We start from the raw sequence: 23,345 nt of genomic DNA, 5'->3' as shown, positions 1-23,345 counted from the left end.
TTCCCGCCAGGAGCTCAGGCTGGACGGGTGAAGTTCGGAATTAACAAAGGAATCAACCGGCCCCGGGAGCTTTAGCAAACAAGTCTTGTCCCAAAAGTCAAGGCCAAAGGGCAGGCTAATGAACTAATCTCTGCAACCCGAAAACCGGAAGTAGCTATGTGGCTACTTGTTTTTCTTTCTTGGACTATGAACTGTCACCAAATTATATAATGAAAGCGTTTTTATTTTTTTATTTATTTATTTATTTGGTTTTTTCGAGACAGGGTTTCTCTGTGGTTTTGGAGCCTGTCCTGGAACCAGCTCTTGTAGACCAGGCTGGTCTCGAACTCAAAGAGATCCGCCTGCCTCTGCCTCCCGAGTGCTGGGATTAAAGGCGTGCGCCACCACCGCCCGGCGATGAAAGCGTTTAAGCAGTAATAACATGCTTATGAAGGAAGCAATCTATAAGGAACGCTCTACACTAAAGAAATCAGACAGATTGAGATTATGAGTAGTGGGTGAATTTCAAAGATTTTAGAAAAAGAGTTTTAAGCTATGTAAGATAGTTTATGTAATAGTGGGGCTGTGGTGGCAGAGGCAGGCGGATCTCAGTGAGATTGAGGCCAGCCTGGTCTACAAAGTGCCAGGACGGCTAGGAATGTTACACAGAGAAACCCTATCTCAAAAAAAGAAAAAAATTCAAAACAAAAAAACATTAAGTATTATACTGTACTAGTAGGCGCTTGTGAAATAACACGGCGGTTTAAAGGAGCTTGCCGAATAAGCCCGACCATCGAAGTTCTATCTCCTTCCACATAGTGGAAGGAAGAGAATCAAGTTCCGCACAGATTGTTCTCTGATCTGCACACACAAGGATGCAAATACACGCACATAAATAAATGTAACAATCTGGGAGTATTTATTCCACACACTTTTAAAAATTAACGGCCAAACTTTCTAATATTTGAGTATGAATTCACACTAAGTTAAATGTCTCTTTTGAATAGCACAGATTGTTTTTTAATTTTTATTGGTTAGTCGTGGGAGGAATAGTCACATAAAGTGGTTGTTCATAGATTAAAACTACGAATCTTGAAGTGTGGTTTAGAACCGCCTCGGGTAGTCGGGAGACCTCGCCCCAATCGCTAGAATCTCCGTGTTACGGTGCCGCAGGGAGAATCCTTGCAGATTAGAACAAAACCGCGGCGGCCCCGAGTGAGGACTCCCAGATCGTGTCGGGAATCTCCCTTGACCCCAGCACCCTCCCTTCCAGGAGGGCGCCGGAGGTGGGAGGTGTCGCGGCGTCCAGCCCTAGCCGGGCCACCCCTCCCCCGCCCCCAGGAGGCGGGGCCTTGCGACCTGATAAGTGAGGCCCAGGCCCAGCAGCTTCTTCTGGTGACCTCCACCATGGACTTTCAGCGAGCTGGAGTCCGGCTGCAGGTTGTTCTGGGACACCTCAACCGACCCTCCGCCCCGGCGATTGTATCCTTTGGGCTGCAGGGTGGGACGGGAGAGGGTGTCAGGCTGGAAAGAGCGTCGCCACCCTGGTGGTGGCTCCAAGGGCGCCGGAGAGCCACTGCGCTGGCGGCTCTTCTCGGTTCCCCCTGGGGAAGCGGGGAGGAGGCTGCATTCCCGTGTTCGGTGACGTCCTCCCCTCTTCCCCCCATCCCCAGAGGACCTTGTCCTGGCGGCCGGTGTGTGAGACTTTGCCGGGCCTGGGTGACTGGTGCGCGTCCTTGCCTGCTTGGCGCCGTGGTGGTTTCTTGCTTTGTGTAAAGCGAGAGGTGTAAAACTAGAGGTGGCGACGTCATCACAAAGAGGACTTTGCCATTTTCAGCTGCCTTGGCATTTTTCTGCCCTGTATTTCCCTACACCTAGAAATGCCGAGGACAGTTGCACTGTAAACAGAGGTGCTGAGCTGCTTGGCGGACGAAGGCAGGCAGAGGCAGGGATCCTCAGCGGTCACCAGGGGGCACCCGTCGTCAAAAAGAGAAGGAGAGGGCGTGTAGGACTCTGCCCTGCAGGTAGAAGCCCCTCGCTACCTGCCCCGTTTCCACAGAGCTGTGATCTCCTGCAGGGTCCTAGTGCTGCAGGCCTCCGGAGTTCTGCACTGGCCCCTAGAGTCCTCTCGACTTGCGTAGTTCCTTGGTCTTAAGAAATGAGGGCTTAAGGGGATGTGTGAGGAAGGCAGAGAGATGCAGAAAGAGACCAGGAGTTCAGTCGATAAAGTGCTGGCTCAGCCAAATTCAGGGTTCTCGCCCTGGAAACTGCTAAAATTAACTGCCTGGGATTTCCCCATAGGCAACCAGATTATACCAGTTCTGATTTCTTTCCTTCGGGACCGGGCATCTTGGAGAGTGGTCATGATAGCTGTTAATTTGACCTTCTCTAATTGCTGGGTGGCTGGGATTACAAACAGCAGTATGCCAGGCCTGTCGCAAGTTTAAACTCTTGCCTGCAGGTTGGTAGAGACAGGCAGTAATCTCACATGATGCTGATGTAACCTCTCTTTACATTGAGAAACTGGTGGGGAGAGAGTAGACATCCCGAGCACGGGCACTGACCGGAAGGAGTTGTTAGACCTGCGCGTTATGTGGGGGTGGAATGCCACAGTCTCTCTCTGTGTAGTGTTGACTGTCCTGGAACTCACTCTGTAGACCAGGCTGGTCTCAGACTCAGAGATCCACCTGCCTCCGCCTCCCGAGTGCTGGGATTAGAGTGTGCCACCTCTGTTGAGCTCACACGCTATTTCTTCTTGGCAATTGGTTGTAGGCTAAAATTTGAGAACTTCAGATATACTGGCATTGGATATATTTGAACAATAATTGGTGCCATCTCTTGCTACTCTTTTGGGGGTTTTTGGTTGTTTGTTTTGAGACAGGATTTTACTATGTAGCTTTGGCTGGCTGGAACTTGCTATATAGACTCCATTGGCCTAGAACTCACAGAGACCCACCTGCCTATACCTCTCAAGGGCTGGGATTAAAGGTGTGAGCCACCAAGCTCGGCTAGGTACTGAACTTTTAACTTGAGTCGGTTTTCAATTTAATTAGCCAGTTGTGGCTAGCAGCTGGTGTTAGATATTGGACAGTGCTGGCCAAGAACCATAGTCAATATATTACTTACATAGACTTCTGGAAATTGTGGCACTTTCTCCCCAGCCTTAATTTGCTTCTAAGAAGTGAGGATTAGGGAAAACGTATATTCTGTATTTATATAATTGGGATTAAACTGTAGTCACAGCTTTTTGCGTCCACTTTTCACTTAGTGTTCCATTATACAGTGCAGCACCATTAAACATTTCTCCGAGAACAAGAACCAAACTGCAGAAACAGTGGTGAGGGGCCAAGAAACTGGGCTGGAGAGATGGGTTAAGAACACTGACTACTCTTCCCGATGGACCTGGGATCAGCTTCCAGCACCCACAGTGGCAGCTCACAGTGGTCTGTAAATTTGGTCCTAGGGGAACCGACACCCGCACACAGACATATTTGCAGGCAAAATACCAATGCACATGAAATAAAGATAATTTTAAAAAAGAAAAAAAACTAGACCTTTAATCCTGACAGAAGCCAGCACCTGTTAACTCTATCTCAGAAAGTTCTGAAGTCAAAGGGGAAAATAAAAAAGGCTAACAAGCAATCCAGGCATGGTAATGCATACCTATAATCCCAGTATCTGGGAGGTTAAGGCAGGAAGGAGGCTGAGGCCAGCTGACTATAAATCAACTTCCTGCTTCAATAAATGAACAAAAGTAAATGATAAACATGTTTATGTGAAGTGACACTGTGGGGGTTGTTGGCTTGAGACAGGGTCTCACTACGCACCCTTGACCGACCTAAAACTATGTAGACCAAACTGGTCTCAAACTCCTAAAAACCCACCTGCCTCTGCCTCTTCCTCTGCCTCCCAGGTGCTGGGATTGAAGATGCGTGCCCTCCTGTCGGGGTAGAGTGACATTCTGAGAGCAGCCTTACATGCTAAAGGAGAAAAAAGGCTGTCACTAATCTGTAGACCCTGAGTGAAGTAAGAGCTTATGGACGAATTTGTAGCCTTTTGTATTTAAAAATTTACTTGACTGTTCAGTGTAGTTGGTTGTTTTTGCTCTTTTCCTCTTTTGGCTTTTTGGGGGTCCCACCACCCAGCTCCCAAATAAATCACACACAGAGGCTTATTCCTATTTATGAATGCCTGACCTTAGCCTGGCTTGTTTTTTTTTTCTCCCCCCCTCCACAAGAGAGCGCCAGAGCTCAGGACAGATGGACGTGAGCCACTGTGTGGGAGCTGGGAATCGAACTCGGGCCCTCTGGAAGGAGGGAAGGAAGGGCAATCAGGTGATGAGTGCTCTTAACCGCTGAGCCATTTCTCCAGACGGTGACTGGCTTGTTTTTTGCCAGCTTTTCTTAAATTATCCCACCCATCTTTGGCCTCAGGACTTCTATCTTTCTCTGTTCCTGTGTACCTTTACTTTCCTTCTTTCTCCGTGTCTGGCTGTATGGTTGTGCCTAGGTGGTTGGGTGCCTGGGTGGTTGGCCCCTGAATCTTTCTCCTTCCTCTCCCCTTCTCAGAACCTTTTTTCCAGCTTTTCTCTTCATATTTATCCCCTCTGCCTGCCAGCCCCGCCTATTCCTCTCTCCTGCCTCGCTATTGGCCGTTCAGCTCTTTATTAGACCAGCAGATGTTTTAGATAGGCACAGTAACACAGCTTCACAGAGTTAAACAAATGCAACATAAACAAAAGTAGCACACCTTAAGATAATAATATTCTACAACAGTTTAGCTCATACTTTCTGTGCCCTAATGACTGACGAACTCTTAACAGTTTAGACTGGGGTCACAAGAGGCGAGTACCTAGGCCCACCCTCTCTCCTGACTCCTACAGTGTGACCTTGAGGGTTTATTTGCTCAGTAGTTAGCAGAAGGAAATCCTGGGAATGGCTCTGTTGGGGGGGGAGGGGTAGTGAAGTGGCGGAGCTGGTCAGACTTCCTGTCTTCAGGCCCCACTGGAAGCTGTGGTGACAGTGACAGGGACAGCATGAGGACCAGTATTGCCTGTCCAGGGTTTCCCTGGAAACATGGCAGGCGGCTAGGGTTAGGCACTAAGCTTAGCTCCTTTCTTTCCTTAATCCTTTACCTAGGTAGCTCACCCTGTATCAGCGGCAGTGTCCTCTGCCAGTTGCTCTCCTCAGCAGTTCCGGTAAGGAGATCTCATCTTAACCCATAACTATGCTCTGCACTCATTCTGTCTAGTTTTATGATAAGTTGACATAAGATACGCATCTAAGAATCGCAGTTGAGTAATGGCTCCGTAAGTTGGGCAGTTAGCAAGCCTGTAGGGTATTGTGTTAATTAGTGATTGATGGGTGAAGGGCCACCCCTGGTTTCTGTAAGAAAGTCTGCTGAGTAAGCCATGCTGAGCAAGCTATCACAAGCAGCACCCCTCCGTGGTCTCTGCTTCTGCCTCCAGGTTCCTGTCCTGTTTGGCTTTCTGCCCTGAGTTCCTTCCATGATGAACAGTGATGTGGAAGTGTAAACCAAATAAACCCTTTCCTCCCCAAGTTGCTTTTGGTCATGGTGTTTCCGCTCAGCGGTAGTAACCCTGACTAGGACAGTGGTAGCTGGGATAGAACGTCCTCCTTACAGCCAGGTAACAGGCAGCACCTGCCTCATTAGAACTCACTATAGAAACACGTGGCTTTCAAGAAGCATTCTAAATGGTACATCTTCAGGGAACTTTGGAGAGCCCAACTTAAATTTTCTTTGTGTGTTCTAAAAAAATAGAAAATACATAATCTAACCCCTGAAAAATATAAGCACTGTATGTCACATTTAATTTAGCTTCTATTTTGGTTTTATTGACACATTGGCTGGCATTTTGAGTGTGTGTGCGTGTGTAAGATTATTTATTTATTTAATTTCTTTCTTTTGGGTTTTCAAGACAGAGTTTCTCTGTGTAACAGCCCTGGCTGTCCTGGAACTCACTTTGTAGACCAGGCTGGCCTTGAACTCGCAGAGATGCCTCTGCCTCCCAAGTGCTGGGATTAAAGACGTGTGCCACCACTGCCTGGCCATAGGTTATTTATTTTTTTGAAGCAAGGTCTCACCAGGTAGGTCTTGAGCTTAAGATCCTCCTGCCTCAGCCTCTTGAGTAGCTGAGATTACTATAACCAGAACCTGGCGTATGTAGTGCCTTGTTTTAAAAGGGGAAGTCCAGCCCTCGTAAACATCATACATATAGCCACAGTGCCAACCTTGATGGGTGGGCTGGTTGATCTGGGTTTGTATAAACTTATGATCTGTGTATGGGAGTTTTGTTACTTTGGTTGCTTCTGAGACTGTGCTGACTAGACGGTTTAAAATGTATGGCCTGGGTATGGCGGTACATGCGTGGAATCCCAGACTTTACAAAAGCCAGCCTGTGCTGCAAAGTGAGCCCCTGTCCTAAGATATATGTACTTTAATGTATCGATCCTCCATTTGAAAGACAATTCTTATTAGCTTTAGGAAAAAATGTTCAGAATTTTGAACTATTACTGTAAGGCAACCATTGTTTGAAAACAAAATTTCTTTCAACTGCTCTGCCACTGAGTGACATTTCCATGGCCCCTCATCTTCTCTCTCCCTCCTTCTTTCTCTGTGTATTGTTTTATATGGCTTTAATCATATTCTATTATGACAAGTGTGTCCACATTATTCTGCCATTCATTTTTAACATCTATTGCATGGATATAATTCCTTGGTTAATATTTTTTCCAGTAATACTCATTTTTTTTGGTGACCATATGTAATGTTTTGGACTAACACTCTAACCTTTTTTAGGTTACTTTGTTAAAGCCATATAAACAGAAATATTGAATTTAAAAGTATGACTGTAGGCTGGGTGTGGTGGCACACACCCTTGGTCCCAGTACTCAGGAGGCAGAGACAGGCAGATCTCTGTGAGTTCAAGGGTAGCCTGATGTATCTACACCAAGTTCCAGGCTAGTCAGAGCTACATAGTGAGACCCTGTCTCCCCACTGTGAATGTATTTCAGGTCACTGGTATACCGTTAGCATGCAATTTAAAGTGGGAGCTTATTTGGATATTTTTTTCTTCTTTCTTAGGTATACTTTGGATAATAATGTCCTAAGCCTGGAGCAGAGACAATTTTATGAAGAAAATGGATTTCTTGTCATTAAAAAGCTGGTATCTGATGAGGATATTGAACGTTTTCGGTATAATGCTGCTATTTATGATTTTACCAAAAAAAAAAAAACGCATGTATTACATGAATGTGATGGTAACACAAGTTAGATTAGTTCAGGTTTGTTTGCGAGAGGAGTGTGTCTGGGAATTGATGGGTGTTAGGGTCACCTCACACTAGTGGAGGTCAGAGGACCACCCTGCTGTCGGTTCTCTCCTTCCGCCTTGTTGGAGACAAGGCCTCCTTTTTTGTCTGCCATTACATAGTCACTGGCCTGTGAGCTTCCATAATTCTCCTGCCTCTGAGCACAGAAGCAACCCAGGGAATACAGTTCCACACTACTGTGTCTGCCTTCGTGTGGTTTCTGGAGGGTCAAACTCACATTTGTTCAGGTGTTTTACTCACTGAGTCCCCTCCCCAGCCACGTGCAGATACTTTTTAAAGATGTGATTTGTTTGAGAGACTTTACAAGTATGAGACCCGGAGCCAGGCTCTCTGGCTTGAGTCTTAGTCCTACCCCTAATGTGATACGTTCTGCGGCAACATGCGTATGCCTCGGTAGCCCCACTTTTAAAATGGGGTATTTTGATCCTACTGGTGTCTTAGTGCTGTTGGTGGAACCAAATGAGGTAAAGTAGATGGAGGGCACTGGGACCAGGGCTGGGCACTCCAGAGTCGCTGCACGGTGTTTGCTTTTCAGATATGTTTCCATTAGGGATGTTCAACCTGTAACAGCAAATAGATTTCATCACCAAATCTGAAACCCCCTGGGTGATGACGTGGTGCAGTAGCTGCCAGATCCCACATGCGGCCTCATGTGCAAGGTCAAAGTCAAAACACAGATACACAAGAAATAGGACACAAAATGCCCGTAGGCCTGGGTGTAAGTTGTGGTGGGAACGCAAGTGAATTGAGTGCACAGACCCGGATTCCGGCTCCAGGATATCACATTGTGCATATGTAAATATCCCAAGTAGTTTTTAAAAATCTGAAATCCAAAACACTTTGTTCCCAAGCATTCAGGTAAGGAAGGGATGTGCGACCTCTGTTACTACAATGTCACTGTATCAAGAAACACTCCCCAGGCTAGGGAGATGGCTCAGTAGGTAAAGACCCGCGCGCGCGCATGCACACACGTGCACGCACACACACACACAGAGTTTCCCTGCTGTCTGCTGTGGGTGGGGTATTTTGAGGTAACGGTTCCAGGTAGAAGGCATTATCAATGAGCATTATTCTGCTAGACCAGAGAGGTTGTCCCAGAGTCTGCAAACCTCTTAGCAGGGCTTGGGTAGGCAGGTGCTTGGAGTCCACGTAATGACATTCTTTTTAAATCTCATTTCTAGAGCGGAGTTTGAACGGATCTGCAGGAAGGAGGTGGACGCACCAGGGATGATAGTGATGCGAGATGTGGCCATTTCAAAACTGAAGTGTGAACTAAGTGAGAAGGTGGTTTCAAAGGTCCAGGATTTCCAAGAAAACAAGGAGCTCTTTAGATACTGCTCCCTCCCCGAGGTGAGAGCCCGGCCTGCTTTCCCGCCTAGTGGCCAGTCTACAAGTCTGCCTCCAATGTCTTCTCGGTTTACTCAGTCAGGCACTTGCCCCTTACCTGTCGGCCTCAGACCTGGTCTGCTCTACCCAGCCCCTGTCTACAGAGGGTGCTGGAGCTATGTTCTTCAGTGAAGGGGATTCTGCCCCACACTGGCGACTGACAACATCTGGAGACATGGACAGTTGTCATGATTGGGGTGGGGCGAGCTAATGGCTTCTACTGAGTAGCGGTCACTGATGCTGCTAATGGGGCCAGAGATTTGATAATGCACAGAGGACTCCCCAGTCCAAATAGGGAACTATCTCACTCCAACTGCTCATGGCATCATGGTTGAGAGACTTTCCTGTGGACTGTGTTAATTGTGTTTTGTTGTGAAAAACGAGAGCCCTCATCTAAGACTCCACAACCAGAATATCAGTTACAAAGCTATTAATTAATTAATTGTTATGACTCTGGTCAGTAGAGGTATGAGATTGGGGTGTGTGTGTGTGTGTTGCTGATCCAGCTCAGGGCCTTGTATACCCTAGTCAAGTTGTTGCCCCCTTGCAGGTTCTAGAATATCTAGAGTGCTTCACTGGACCCAATATGTGGCCACACACACAATGCTGATAGACCCCTGAGCTGCCAGCCCGGCATTTTTGTTGTTATTGTTGTTTTAGACGGGGTCTTGCTCTGTCTAAAACTGACTCTGAAACTTAGGATCTCCCTGCCTCAGCCTGCTCTGCCATCTTGGTTCTTCTGTAGATCACTGTATGCTGTATCACTTGCTTGAACTTGAGATTTCCTATGAAGTTATTTTTTTACTGCTTTTTCCCCTTAGGTTCTGAAATATGTGGAGTGTTTCACTGGACCCAATATCATGGCAATGCACACAATGCTGATAAATAAGCCTTCAGATACTGGTAAAGCACTCTTCTTTGTCAGGGGAATACCAAAGTGCTGCTAGATAAAGTGTGTAAAGTTGATGTTCAAAGCCAGGTAATGCGTACACCTATCAAACTTTAGATGAGGGAATGTGTAACTTTTATTAACTCTTAAAACAGTTGCTATTAAATAACGCTGAAGAGTGATGGTGATTTCAGATAGTGACTCAACAGAGCTGCGCTCAGCAAGCAATGATTTGTATGTCATAAACTCCTCCTAGTCAATGTGTCTAAGCCTTTTCCTTCTTCTAGACAGGGCTTCCCTGTGTAGCCCTGACTATCCTGGAACTCACTCTTTAGACCAGGCTGGCCTTGAACTCTGAGATCCACCTGCCTGCTGATCCTCCTGAGCGCTGGGATTAAAGGCATGTGCCACTACTGCCCAGCATGCCTAACTGTATACATAAGTATGCTCATGTGTGTACAGGTGCTTGCACATGTGCGTGTGCTTATGTGCACGCAGCTGTTTGCATGTTGACAGTCTTAGTGTCCTCATGAATCCTGTCCATCTCCCTTCAGTGTCTTTCACTAGCCTGTGGCTCCCCAATTAGGCTAGGCTAGATGGTCAGCCCTCACTGGGGAGCCTCTGTTTCTGCTTCCCTAGTGCTGGGATTATGAGTATGCACTCTCATGCCTGGCACTTTTACAGGGTTCTGTCTTAGTGAGGGTTCCTATTGCTGTGATTGAAATACCATGACCAAAGAAACATGGGGAGGAAAGGGTTTGTTTGGCTTCCACTTCCACATCACAGTTCATTATCACAGGATAGCAGGACAGGAGCTCAAGCAGGGCAAGAACTGCAGGAGCTGATGCAGAGGCCATGGAGGGGGTGCTGCTTACTGGCTTGCTCCTCATGGCTTGCTCAGCCTGCATTTTAATAAACTCGAGGACCACCAGCCCGGAGGATTGCACTACCCACAATGGGCTGGGCTCTCTCCTATCAACCCCTAATTGAGAAAAGACCCTCTAGTCAGGTTTTACGGAGGCATTTTCTCAATCGAGGTTCCCTCCTTTCAGATGACTCTAGCTTGTATCAAGTTGACATAAAACTAGGCAGCACAGTGTTGAGGATTGAACTCGGGTCCTCATGCTTACAAGGCGAGTACTCTACCAACTAAGCTATCGATAGCTCTCAGACGCTCTTAGCCGTGACAGCATGGACTCTGTATTCCTGACCTGAAAACATGATTATGAATACCAAAATTGAAACTATTATTTTTAAATCGCTCTTGAGTCCTTGAGTCATCTTGTGCTTGCCACACATATATTCAAAGAATTCACTATGCCAGAAGTAAAATCCAGGTGTCTGCATATTAATAACTAGCCCCAGAGAGTCTACTGTAGCTGGCTCTTCAGCCATACTGAGAAATCCTTCTGCAGCAGAAGCCATGAGAGCTGCTTGCCTTTCCCACTCTTCCTGTGTGACATGACCAAAGCTTATAACATCACCGTGTTATAACCACGTGTTAGGGAACCAAGACCCAAGGGCAAAGCCATGGAAAGTGGCCATGTATTCTGTGGCAATAACTGGATACATGTCTGTTTCCTAGCCAACGACAACCTCTGGAGAGAGCCTTCCAGCCTCTTCAAGGGGAACTGGAGCTTAGCTCCACAGAATTCCCCCCAATTGCATTAATCCAACTGTAGTAAGCTCCTTATTGAATGCTGCTGCCCCTGTGAAAACCCCAAGCAACAAAGGGGAAGTGTAGCAGAGATAATGAGGTGTGCATGCTGGAAGGATTGCTAACCAGCCCTCCAGAGATGGGGGGCCTCACCAATGCTTCAGTTGATTGCTTATCTCTTAAGACTGACTTCCTATGGCATTGTTCCATATGTTTGGGTTTGGTTTTTTGAGACAGGGTTTCTCTGTAGTCCTGCCTGTCCTGGAACTTGGTCTGTAGACCAGGCTGGCCTCGAACTCATAGAGATCCATCTGTCTCTGCCTCCTGAATGCTGGGATTAAAGGTGTGCACCACCACGGCCCAGGCATTTATTTGGTTCTGGTAGGTAAGTCAGTGTTCTAGGTTTTTAGGCAAATGACAAAATTCCAAGACTTCAGAGTTTTTGGTTTTTTTGGTTTTTTGTTTCTGTATGTTTGTTTTTTTTTTTTTTTGTTAGTTTGTTTTTGACAATGGGTTCTGTTGCAGGCAAGAAGACTTCCCGGCACCCCTTGCATCAGGATCTACATTATTTCCCCTTCCGCCCCAGCAATCGCATTGTTTGTGCCTGGACTGCCATGGAGCACATTGACAGAAACAACGGTTGTCTGGTAGTGCTCCCCGGCACCCACAAAGGCTCTCTGAAGCCACATGGTTACCCCAAGTGGGAGGTAGGGCTGCATAACTGCTGCTTCTGTGTGTGTATGAAAGACATGTGTGCACATGCTGGCCAGAAGGAAGCCTTGGGTGTCATTTCTCAGGCACCTTCTATCTATTGATGGTTTTATTCGAGACAGGTTTCTCTGTAACTTTGGAACCTGTCCTGGAACTAGCTCTTGTAGACCAGGCTGGCCTCGAACTCACAGAGATCTGCCTGCCTCCGCCTGCCGAGTGCTGGGACTAAAGGCGTGCACCACCAGTACCTGGTCTTCTGTTTTTTAAAGCAGGTCTCTCACCAGGTAGGCTAGCCTGGTTGGCCAGTGAGCCCTGGGATCCGCCAATCTCTTCCTCCGCAGCACTGGGATTAAGTGAACATGCACACACCCAGGCTTCCCTTTCTTTTTATCATGTGTTCTGAGAACCAAGCTCGGGTCCTCATGCTGGACCAGCCGTCTCCTCAGCTCAGTAGCTGAGTCTTTCCAGAACCTTCTTGCTGTTTCTGTTTCCATCTGTGAACACTCGGAGCCTGGGAAGGAGACTGTGTTTACTTTCATAGCAAATATTGTCTTGAGCTATATATACAGTTAGAACCAGAGCAAAATTGAGGATGTCAGGTAAAATAGCCACAACTATCCGTTCAACACGTGTTTGAAAGCCAAGCCAATGTGGGGGACTTGGGTCACAAAGGCCAGTCATAAACATTTCAGCCCCAGACACATGTGATAAATGACAAATTGGTCTTACCAACTGATAATGGAGTGAAGAAGAGGGCCAGACTGTTACCTGCAATTGCAAAGACCAGCAGAGACTAGAGCAATGGTTCTCGACCTGTGGGTTGTGACCACTTAGGGGGGTCAGATACCCTTTTACATCCGGAAACACAGACATTTGCATTATGATTCATACCAGTAACAAAATAACAGTTATGAAGTAACAGCGAAAATAATTTTATGGTGAGGCGCCACAGCATGAGGAGCTGTGTTAAAGGTTGCAGCATTAGTAAGGTTGAGAAAACTGGTGACTGAGTTGAATATTGAAGAGCATGGTAGAGAAATTCCTTCTAGAAAAGAGGCATGGAGGTCAAGGGCAAGCACGGGCATGCTAAGGAGCAAGAAGAGCTGGGCACTCATGATGAAGATGGGCTGTGGGCTTCAGGGACATTGAAAAGATTAGCAGAGGGAAAACAGGCTGGAAGGACCAGGTTAGAGAAGACACTCACTCCGCTGGCTCTAATTTGCTTGGGGCCCCTGGACTTTCCCTTTTGTAGGCAGTTGACAAAGCTTTCATGTAAAGAAAGTTTATTATACTCTGTTTAGAGTATAATTGTCATACAATTAGCTGTACGTATTTTTAGTATATAATGTGATCATCTTTGGCATGCATGCACATTGGTTACCATACTCAAGAGAATCAAAGTCCCTTTAGCTTGGCTTGGTGAAACATGCCTATAATCCTAGCATTTAGAAAACTGAGGTGGGAGAATGGGAAGTTCCAGGATGGTCTAGGCAGCATTGTAAGAGCCTGTCTCAAAAAGAAGGAGGAGGAGGAAGAGGAGGAAGAGGAAAGGAAAAGAAAAACCCCTCTTCACCTATTATCAAAAACAATCACTGAGCTGTTTTCTATTTTTACAGATTTGTCTGCATTTTGTTGTAGTATTCACTCTTTTGTGTGCCTTCTTTTGCTTAGCGTTCTTGAGATTCGTTGATGTGGTGTATGTCTTGATAGCTCGGTTCTTTGCATTGCCAGGTTTTATTTTGTTGCTTGGTTACACCCTGTCTTCTTACCCATTCAGCTCTTGCTGTGGGGAGCTGTTCTGCATCTATGAACGAGGAGCTCGAACCAGTTCTTCAGGAACAGTTACTTTGGGATATGGTACAAGAGGCATTGAAATTTAGGAAGCCAGAAGCAGAGAACCAGGGGAGAAGCGCTCATTGCTTCAAATCTAAGGCCCAGAGATCCCCTGCGCTCTCAGATGAGGGTCAGGGTAGATAGCATATCAATGGTAAAAACAGGGAACTGAGACTTTGGAGGAAATGGAGAATTTGTCTTAGGACAAAAAGCTTGTAGAGCTTGTCTCAGGAAGTCAGTTTCTTGTTTTAATTTTTGGCATGCTTGTGTGCACCACAGCACACATGAGGAGGCCAAAGGGACCTTGCATGAATGTTCTCTTCTTCCACTTTGTAGGTCCTGGAGGTCGATCTTGGCAGTAACTACCTTTACCCACTAAGCCATCAAGCTAGCCTAGGATGGTAGCTTTCTTTCTTTCTTTTTTTTTTTTTTTGATTTTCGAGACAGGGTTTCTCCGTAGTTTTTTTTTTTTGTTTTTTGTTTTTTTTGGTTCCTGTCCTGGAACTAGCTCTTGTAGTCCAGACTGGCCTCGAACTCACAGAGATCTACCTGCCTCTGCCTCCTGAGTACTGGGATTAAAGGCGTGCGCCACATCTGCCCAGCTGGATGGTAGCTTTCTTAAAACAATTCTATACTATGGGACATATTGTTATCATGTAAAACCATTTCAGTCTGTTCAAGATGGTAAACCTGAAATTGTGAAATTCATCAGTTTAGGGTTAGGTGGAGGCAGAGAGATGGATAGTAGGTGAAAGTACTTGATACAGCCCATTAATCCCTGAGCTCCACATGGGAGGAAATAAATGCCATAAGTTGTCTGTGACTTCCGCATGTGCTGTGACATGAATATCACCTCCTCAAACAGTGAATATATGCATATGATATGTAAATATATGTATGTTGTACACACACACACACATATATATATGTGTATATATATGTGTGTGTATATATATATGTGTGTGTGTGTATATATGTATATATATATATATACTTTTAAGATTAGGTAAGGGTTGGTCTGTACCAGACATTTTCTTTCAGGTCACCAACCAGCTCCCATATCATGATACAGAGATTTCTTATTAGTTTTGACTGCTCAGCCTAGCTTACTTGTTTCTGGCCCTTTTAACTTGACCTGTTTATCTCTTCCTCAGGGCTTATTACCTTTCTTCTATATGTTTTACTTTCACTGCTTCCCTATGTCTGTTTGCCTGGCTTCTTGCCCTAGGCATGTCTCTCATTCTCTCCTTCTCTCTCATTCCTCTTGTTCTTTTTTCTTCTCGTCTAGATTTCTCCTATTTATTCTCTCTGCCTGCCAACCCCATCTATCTTTTCTCCTGCCTAGCTATTGGCCATTCAGCTCTTTATTAGGCCAATCAAGTGCCTTAGGCAGGCACGTTGAAATGAATACAACACATCTTTTCATAATTAAACAAATGCAGCAAAAACAAAAGTAACACATCTGTACACGCTTCAGGTAAGATTCTGCAGCATAAACAAAAGTAACACATCTGTACACACTTCAGGTAAGATTCTGCAGCACAAACAAAAGTAACACATCTGTCACACTTCAGGTAAGATTCTGTAGCACAAACAAAAGTAACACATCTGTCACACTTCAGGTAAGATTCTGCAGCATAAACAAAAGTAACACATCTGTCACACTTCAGGTAAGATTCTGTAGCACAAACAAAAGTAACACATCTGTCACACTTCAGGTAAGATTCTGCAGCATAAACAAAAGTAACACATCTGTCACACTTCAGGTAAGATTCTGTAGCACAAACAAAAGTAACACATCTGTCACACTTCAGGTAAGATTCTGTAGCACAAACAAAAGTAACACATCTGTACACACTTCAGGTAAGATTCTGCAGCATAAACAAAAGTAACACATCTGTACACACTTCAGGTAAGATTCTGCAGCATAAACAAAAGTAACACATCTGTCACACTTCAATTAAGATTCCGCAGCATAAACAAATGTAAAACATCTTTGCCTAGTTAAAGTCATATTCTCCAATATAGGTCCAAGGCACAGGGCTGGACTCTGGCTGACTTAACAAAGGGAATGATCTGAAGGCTTTCCGAGCATCAGCGTTTCCCGGCCAGCTTAGCTTAGATAAGACCATACAGCTACCTTGCTGGGAGAAGGGCCTGGGTTCAAATTGCAACAGTAGCCCATAGGAAAATGTTTATTTCCCAAAAGGAATTTGGGATAGTCTTAGCAAGAATAGGATGCTGGGGCTGGGAAGACAGCCCCGTCACTAAAATGCTTGCCTTGCAAGCATGATTCCCAGAACTAAAAAAAAAAAGAAAAAAAAGCTGAGCATGCTTGAAATCTCTGCAGAGGTGGAGACAGGCTGAGTTCCATGCCAATGAGAGAGATTGTCTCCAAAAACCAGGCATAAGTTTTTTACTTCTCCTCCCGGATACTTTGAGGTAGAGATTTATGCAAGCAACTCCAATTAAACTCAGCAAGTCACACCCAAAAGAAAGACTCAGTAAGTGCCCCGAGTGCACTCTGGTGTGACATTGTCAAAGAACAAAAAAAATGAAACAAATCGTATAAGGGAAAACTGGTAGACAGTAGCTGAGGGGCAACGCCTTAGGCTGGTCCCCACCTTTGTGCCTCCACCTCACAAGTGCCGGGATTTTTCACTATTCTTGGCTTACTCTGGATGTGACATGTTTTTGCACTCCTCCCCCCCCCCACTAATTTGGGGAGAAGAATTAGCTTCCCCCAAGCTACTCCAGACAAGTGAAAGGAGGCCGAAACAGGAAAATCTGGATTAGGGGAATGCCATGCTAGGAAAGAACATTACGGATTCAGGCCCGACAAGCCTAAGACAAGTGTGTTTGTTATATCAGCCAGGGCTCTGAAGCGGAACTGAAACCATAGACTGGATGGATATTTTATATATACATGTAATTTATCATATCAACTTACATTAAAATAGCAGCAACAGTTGTCCTTTGAGGCTGGGTGCTTCGGCTGTCAAAATAGTCCCACAATGGCTGTCTCATGCTGGAGAGGCCACAGTAGTTGCTGCGTTATTGACCACACTGAATGTCTTGGCAGTCTGAGTCTGGTGTCCAAAACTTAGCTGTTTTCTGGAGAGTCGCTGGTCCTTTGTCCATGACAGAAGCCTGGAAACACTGGTTCTAATGTCAGCAAAGGAACAGCAGCAGAAAAGGCAAGGGAAGATAAAACACAAAACGCAGCTTGTCTGTTGGTCACTCCCCTCCCTGCCCCCGCATCGACTGCTCCCCTACTCTGGGCAGGTTTCCTATATCAGTTAAGAAAGCTCCCTACCTCCCTACCGCAGAGATCCTGAAAGGTGGCGAATTAACATTAAGACAAGCCTCCACTCAGGTTAACCAGAAGAGGCAAAGCCAGACTGAACCAGTTATAATTAATTAGCTGTAATTGCACGTGTGTGGAGGTCAGAGGTCAGAGGTCAGTTCTTGCCTTCCTCCATGGGTTGTGGGTGTCTGGGTGTCAGGCGCTTGTGGCAAATACTTTTAACCAGCAAGCCATCTCACGGGCCTAACATGGGACTTGTGAAATACAGACATCTGGGAAGATTCTGTCTATTGAAAAAAAAAACATTGAGAGTCTAATTTGGACATGCTGTTGTCTTGGAGGGAGTTCAAGGACTCTTGTTTCCCCTGATAGACTGATGATGAAGTCTTGGCGTCTTCTCTTATGTGTTCTAGGGAGGGGTTAACAAAATGTACCACGGCATCCTGGACTACAGGCAGGACAACAACAGGGTGCACCTGGTGATGGAGAAGGGCGACACTGTTTTCTTTCATCCTCTCCTCATCCATGGATCTGGTCGGAACAAGACTCAAGGATTCCGCAAAGTAGGTACTCAGACTGCTACATCTCCAAGATGAGCGGACTAGAGCAAAGATCTCAAGACACAGTAAGATAGCAAAGAAGGCAGGACTTTTCACTAAGGGGCCAGCTCCTTTACCAGGATATACATACATATTCACTGTTAGGCTGCTAACCCTGTGGACACTGTACTGTAACGGTTCATGGAATTACTTAAGAACAAAAGTGGCCTTTTCAGCACCCAGCGGCTGCTGAGGGTAAAAGCGATGGCTAAATTACTACAATAGTATCATTTGGAATTCATTTTACTCATTCTAAGCACAACAGGAGGGAAGCTTGTAATACCTTTACTACTGAGGAAAAACAGTATTGATCCAAAACAATATTAAGTTCCGAAGGGCACACTCAGAAAACAGACTCAGTAGGCACACCTTTTTTCACTCCTGAGCTTCAGACTGTTTACAACTTAATACTTTGTTGCCGATGTCAAAATCTTCCCCACAAATGCTGCCACTTCTCACTTCCACAAGTCCAGCAGATCTGATGACCCCATGAGAGCACACTTCCTCATGGGAACATCAGCGCTCCTTTGGGACTTTCTGGCTCATCACATGGTTCCCACCCATCCTTCCTGGTTCTTTGAACCCCAAGACAAGGCACCAAATGTATCTTCCACTCACTATACTCCCACGAGGTTCTCTGGAGCTTGGGATTAGACTGAGGGAGGTGGAGGCGCTGCCTTAGGACAAAATTTAAGGGACTGCCAAAAATTCAGCCGTCAAGCTAAATAATATTTTAATACATTAAAATTAAACAGCCGTTCCTCTTATTGTGTCAAAATTTAAAATGAGGCTGGTATGACCCACAGAGTTGTGCAAGTATGGAGTATAGGCATTGCAATACAAATAATATAAGTTTTGATATATACTGAACTTGCCCTTTTCTATATTTTTCTGGTGTCTCAAATAATCTAGAAAATACCCACCATTGTTTCATAATAAAATACATATGGAAAAGCACATTTTCCCTTTTGTCTTGGTCTCTGATGCTGCTTGGTCTAGCACACAGGTTTACATAGGTGGTGGAATTTGAGACACCACCGTAGAATTCAGTATTTTGAGCAAAGTAGACAGTCCTTATGATGGATGTGGTCACCTTCAGAAACAAACTAGTGACAGGAAGGAGGCATTTTAGTGACTGCTTCACAGGCTGGGTTTGTTACAATTTTTCTTGAATGGGTAGAAGAAAGGAGTTTCAGGCTTCCTTCAGGAGGAAGCAAGGTGGCTTCCCGGAGCTGACGTTCAGTGCCCCTTCAGATTCGAGAGGGTGTGTATTCTTCTTCTGGAGCTATTTTCAGTTGCCACATCTATTTCCACTAAAATAACGACCACGCTCCAATTCAACTGGGTAACAAAGTTGGCTGAGAAGAGGGTGAAGTCTGGTGTGTGCTGCACACTTGTAATTGCAGCACTCGGGAGGCTGATGCAGGGGGATCACATGTTCTGAGAACTGGGGGACAGTTTATGCAACATGGTAAGTTTTAGGCCAGCCTTAGCTACGCAGTGAACCATACCCCAAAAGAAAAAAAAAAGAGAAATAACAGCAGAATAGCATCCAGTTAAGGACTCTAGGATATGGGAAATTTTAATTACCCCAAAATATTGAAGATCTCTTAAGGGACTGGACTTCTTAAACATATCTTTTTTTTTTTTAAATTATTTATTATGTATACAGTATTCTGCCTGCAGGTAGACAGGCAGGTCAGAAGGGGGCACCAGATCTCATTGAAGATGGTTGTGAGCCACCATATGGTTGCTGGGAATTGAACTCAGGACCTCTGGAAGAGCAGCCAGTGCTCTTAACCTCTGAACCAACTCTCCAGCCCTCTTAAACATATCTTTAAAAAACAAGTATCCCAGCTAATTTAAAAAAAATCTTTTGGGGGGCTGGAGAGATGGCTCAGAGGTTAAGAGCATTGCCTGTTCTTCCAAAGGTCCTGAGTTCAATTCCCAGCAGCCACATGGTGGCTCACAGCCATCTGTAATGGGGTTTGGTGCCCTCTTCTGGCCTGCAGGCATACACACAGACAGAATATTGTATACATAATAAATAAATAAATATTAAAAAAATAAAGTAAATAAAGATTTATTAAAAAAAAAATCTTTTGTGGGCCAGTGAGATGGTTCAGCAAATAAAGGGCAGAGTTCAGTCCCTGGGAGTCACGGGATAGGAGAGAACCAGCCCCAAAGCCTGTGCACGTGCACACACACACACACACACACACACACACACACACACACACACTCTTTACATTTTTAAAAATCCTTTGGAATTTCTCAACTAGCCCTCGGCTGTGGAGGAGGGGCTGAGCTATGCATGAGGAGACTGGTTTAGGATACGATAGGCCATCCTTCCAATTGAGAAATCAAATCCCAAGTGAAATACCCTTGACCTAGGAGGACTCTGCTTGTTTGGGGGGCGTCCTGGGATTAATAGGTCTCCACTATCAGACTGTCCTTTCTGCACAGGCCATTTCCTGCCACTATGCCAGTTCTGACTGCCACTATATCGACGTGAAGGGCACCAGTCAAGAAAACATCGAGGATGAAGTTAAAGAGTTCGCAGAGAGACACCACGGAGTCGGGAGCGGCATTGAACTTAAGGTATGTGCGTGACACCTCAAAGGAAACACTGGGGTTCTCTCTCTTCGGATTAACTGAAAGCATGCAGCTTCTGTTTGGTGCTCTCTTCAGAGCCGTCGCTGGGCCCAGAATGACAGGGATATGGATAGTCAGTGTTGATGCTGATCAGCCGAGCCCAGCGAGTGGGCACATTCCCCTTGGAAAGCTGGTTTGATTTTGTCATCGCAAATGCAGGCTGCGGGCTCAAGGATACTGAGTTAGTGATAGTTAGTGCGCCATAAGTCACACAAATCCACGCTCCCATGCTGTCTAGTCATCTAGAGTATCGTGACCCTGCTTTAGAACCTGCAAAGGTGAGAATTGCAATCTGTAATTACTAAATCTCAATAAGGAAATCACATTGAGCAGGGCGTTGATAGCACACACCTTTGATGCCGGCACTCGGGAGGCAGAGGCAGGTGGATCTCTGTGAGTCCAAAGCCCAGCCTGGTCTACAGAGTGAGGTCCAGGACAGCCAGGGCAAGCAAAAAAGGAAAGAAAGAAGAAAGAAAGAAAGACAGACAGAAAGAAAGGAAGAAAGAAATAACTTTGGATAATTAAAGCAAAAGTAGCCATGAATGTGTCCCACATCTGAAAATGCTCTGATTTCACACTTGGCAAGCCCTAAATTCTTCCCTTCCATCTCCCTCTGCCTCCCATGGATCACTCAGACTTGGGTTTGACAAGAATGTCGTCAGCCCTCCCGGTGTGAGGTTCCACATTTGTAGATTTGGTCAGCTGAAATACTGGAAAATATTAAAAGTATTCAGGGTCTTGGAGAAAGGCTCAGCAGTTAAGGGTGAGAACTGCTTTTGCAGAGGACCTAAGTTCAGCCCATTACGGGCTTCTAATGACCTCTGCCTGCAGTTTCAGGGGATCCAATCTCTTTGATCTTTGGAGGCACTGCACTCACATGCCCAGACACCTACATCCTTAAAATAAATCAAACCTTTAAAAACAGTATTTGAAAAGGACCACATGTAGACTGAACATATACAGACATTTTTATCACTCCCTTCTTAAGTAATAACACATCGATTTACATGACATTTCATTCTGTCAGGTAGTATGGGTAATCCAGAGAGGGTATACGCTATATGGTAGGATGGATATGGGCTCTACTCAAATACTGTACCATTTCATACAAGGGACTCAGAGTCCCATGGATTACAGTATCCAAGGTGAGTTCTGGATGGTACATCAGGCTTCAGGTTGGTCAAGGTTATGCTAAATGAGGCCTCAGATGTTGATGTTCATTACCTGGAAAGTTATAGTTTATCAGGTTTATTTAGAAAAATAAAGCCAGCTCCTAGCATGTAATTTTTTCTAAGAAAGAAAAACACTTGTGTGTCATTTATGTCCCTCACTAAACTCCAATAGAGCAGTCAGAATAGCTTCATGCCATTCCCTAAATATGCTGAAGATTGATCTAGTGGCAGAACTAGGTTTTAGAGCTGGACTAATTCATTCTTTCTATATACCTTATGACTTGCTCAAAAAATAATGAATCAGAAAATATAAATTGTATTATTAGAAGCTAGCTCTTATAATTGCAGTACTCAGGAGGCCAGGGCAGGAAGACTTTGCCTGTGCTACCTGGTGGGTTCTAGGCTGACTTGGGCTACAGGGTGAGACTCTGTGTCAAAAATAAAAACTGTGCCAGCAAGGTGACTCAGAAAGTAAAGGTGATTCCTCCAAGCCTGCGGGCCTGAGTTCACCTCCTGCCACCCACACGGTAGAAGGCGAGAACCAGTTCCCACCAGTTGTCTTCTGCCCCCACCTGTACTCCAACTCACACTCTCGCGTGCACATGCGTGCACACACACACAAGTGCAAATAAATACACAAGTAAAATGTAATAAAAAACAACAACAATAAAAACAAAGGGGGTGGAACAAAGTTTAAAACAAACTAGTAATCCATGGCATCTTTTCCACTATTATAATCTAATCTTGAGTAGAATTTTCAATACTTCAGGCAGATAATGTCAAGGACCAGCAGAAAGACAGTGAACAGTTTTGTTTTTTTTTTTTTTTTTTTTTTTTTTTACCGTGGCCAAGTCTTGCATGGACCTGGTTGCAGCATCTGCCATTAGAACCTGTGCCAAATTAGTCCAGGCGGGTAGCTGGGAACCTAGTGTAGTTAGCACTATTTCAGATACTGGTATGTGGGGTGACTGGAGTCCCTGAATATGTTCTGTTTACTAATCAATATAACTATTAATATTTTCCCTGTTTAGTCATTTGTAGAGAGTTGAACCCTCTTCTTCGCGGAGAGTAGGCCAATGGAAGTGTTTCACACACTTTGATATTGTTTCAGGATATTTGGATGTTTCGAAGCAGATCTGTGAAAGGAGAAAGAATAAACCTTTGAAATAGCGCTTCAGGAGTGAGGTATGGAGATGTGTGCCTATGATCTTAACATTCAAGAGAGAAGACAGGAGCATCGAGAGTTCGAGTACAGCCTGGACTACATAGCAAGATACTGTCTCCTCCCCTTACCCCCATAAAAAAGAAGAATTATCACTTCATTGTAATTCTTTTAAAGGAAACATCAAAGCAAGACCTCTAAGGAAAATGTTTTCTTATTGAGATGATGATATCTTTTCTACCACCTGTTTACAAAATCAAGACACACATCCTGGGGACTTCACTGCCCAGATTTAATTATGTGATGCTGTTGCTTAATTGAGTGAAATTACTGTTTTAAGAAAAACTAACTTGGGGTATGACTAATAAAGGTGACCGAGTGTACTTGAAGTGTTTCCAATCATTTTCTTTCATTCCACAGACACTTTACCCAAGCAGAAATGATTTCTTGGGAGTTCAGGCTACATCCGGTTGTATATTCCTCCCCTCATGAACCCACCCCCTACCAGTTTCATGTCATGATAGGCTTGTGTTCTAGTCTAGAACACATAGTGAACATTCACAGTGACTGACGGGCAAAGGAGGTCAGCGTGGAGTCTACAAAGGTTGAGCCTGGTTTTCTGACACATGCTTCCTTGCAAGGCTTC

At 45.1% G+C, this 23,345-nt stretch overlaps 1 protein-coding gene across 1 annotated transcript; it reads left to right on the top strand.

Annotated features, from left to right (window-relative positions):
- The first annotated feature begins 1,119 nt into the window (after positions 1-1,119).
- On the top strand, positions 1,120-23,082 carry Phyh (phytanoyl-CoA 2-hydroxylase). Its single transcript, XM_075970449.1, has 9 exons — positions 1,120-1,461; positions 5,118-5,176; positions 7,084-7,194; positions 8,510-8,678; positions 9,536-9,617; positions 11,786-11,967; positions 17,525-17,674; positions 20,177-20,311; positions 22,649-23,082. The coding sequence occupies exons 1-9, from the start codon at positions 1,387-1,389 to the stop codon at positions 22,700-22,702; spliced, it is 1,017 nt and encodes a 338-aa protein (XP_075826564.1). The 5' UTR covers positions 1,120-1,386; the 3' UTR covers positions 22,703-23,082.
- Positions 23,083-23,345: the final 263 nt, after the last annotated feature.

The sequence above is a fragment of the Microtus pennsylvanicus genome, chromosome 4 (genome assembly GCF_037038515.1).
Source record: "Microtus pennsylvanicus isolate mMicPen1 chromosome 4, mMicPen1.hap1, whole genome shotgun sequence".
Lineage (NCBI taxonomy): Eukaryota > Metazoa > Chordata > Mammalia > Rodentia > Cricetidae > Microtus > Microtus pennsylvanicus.
This window is presented reverse-complemented; position numbering and strand designations above follow the sequence as displayed.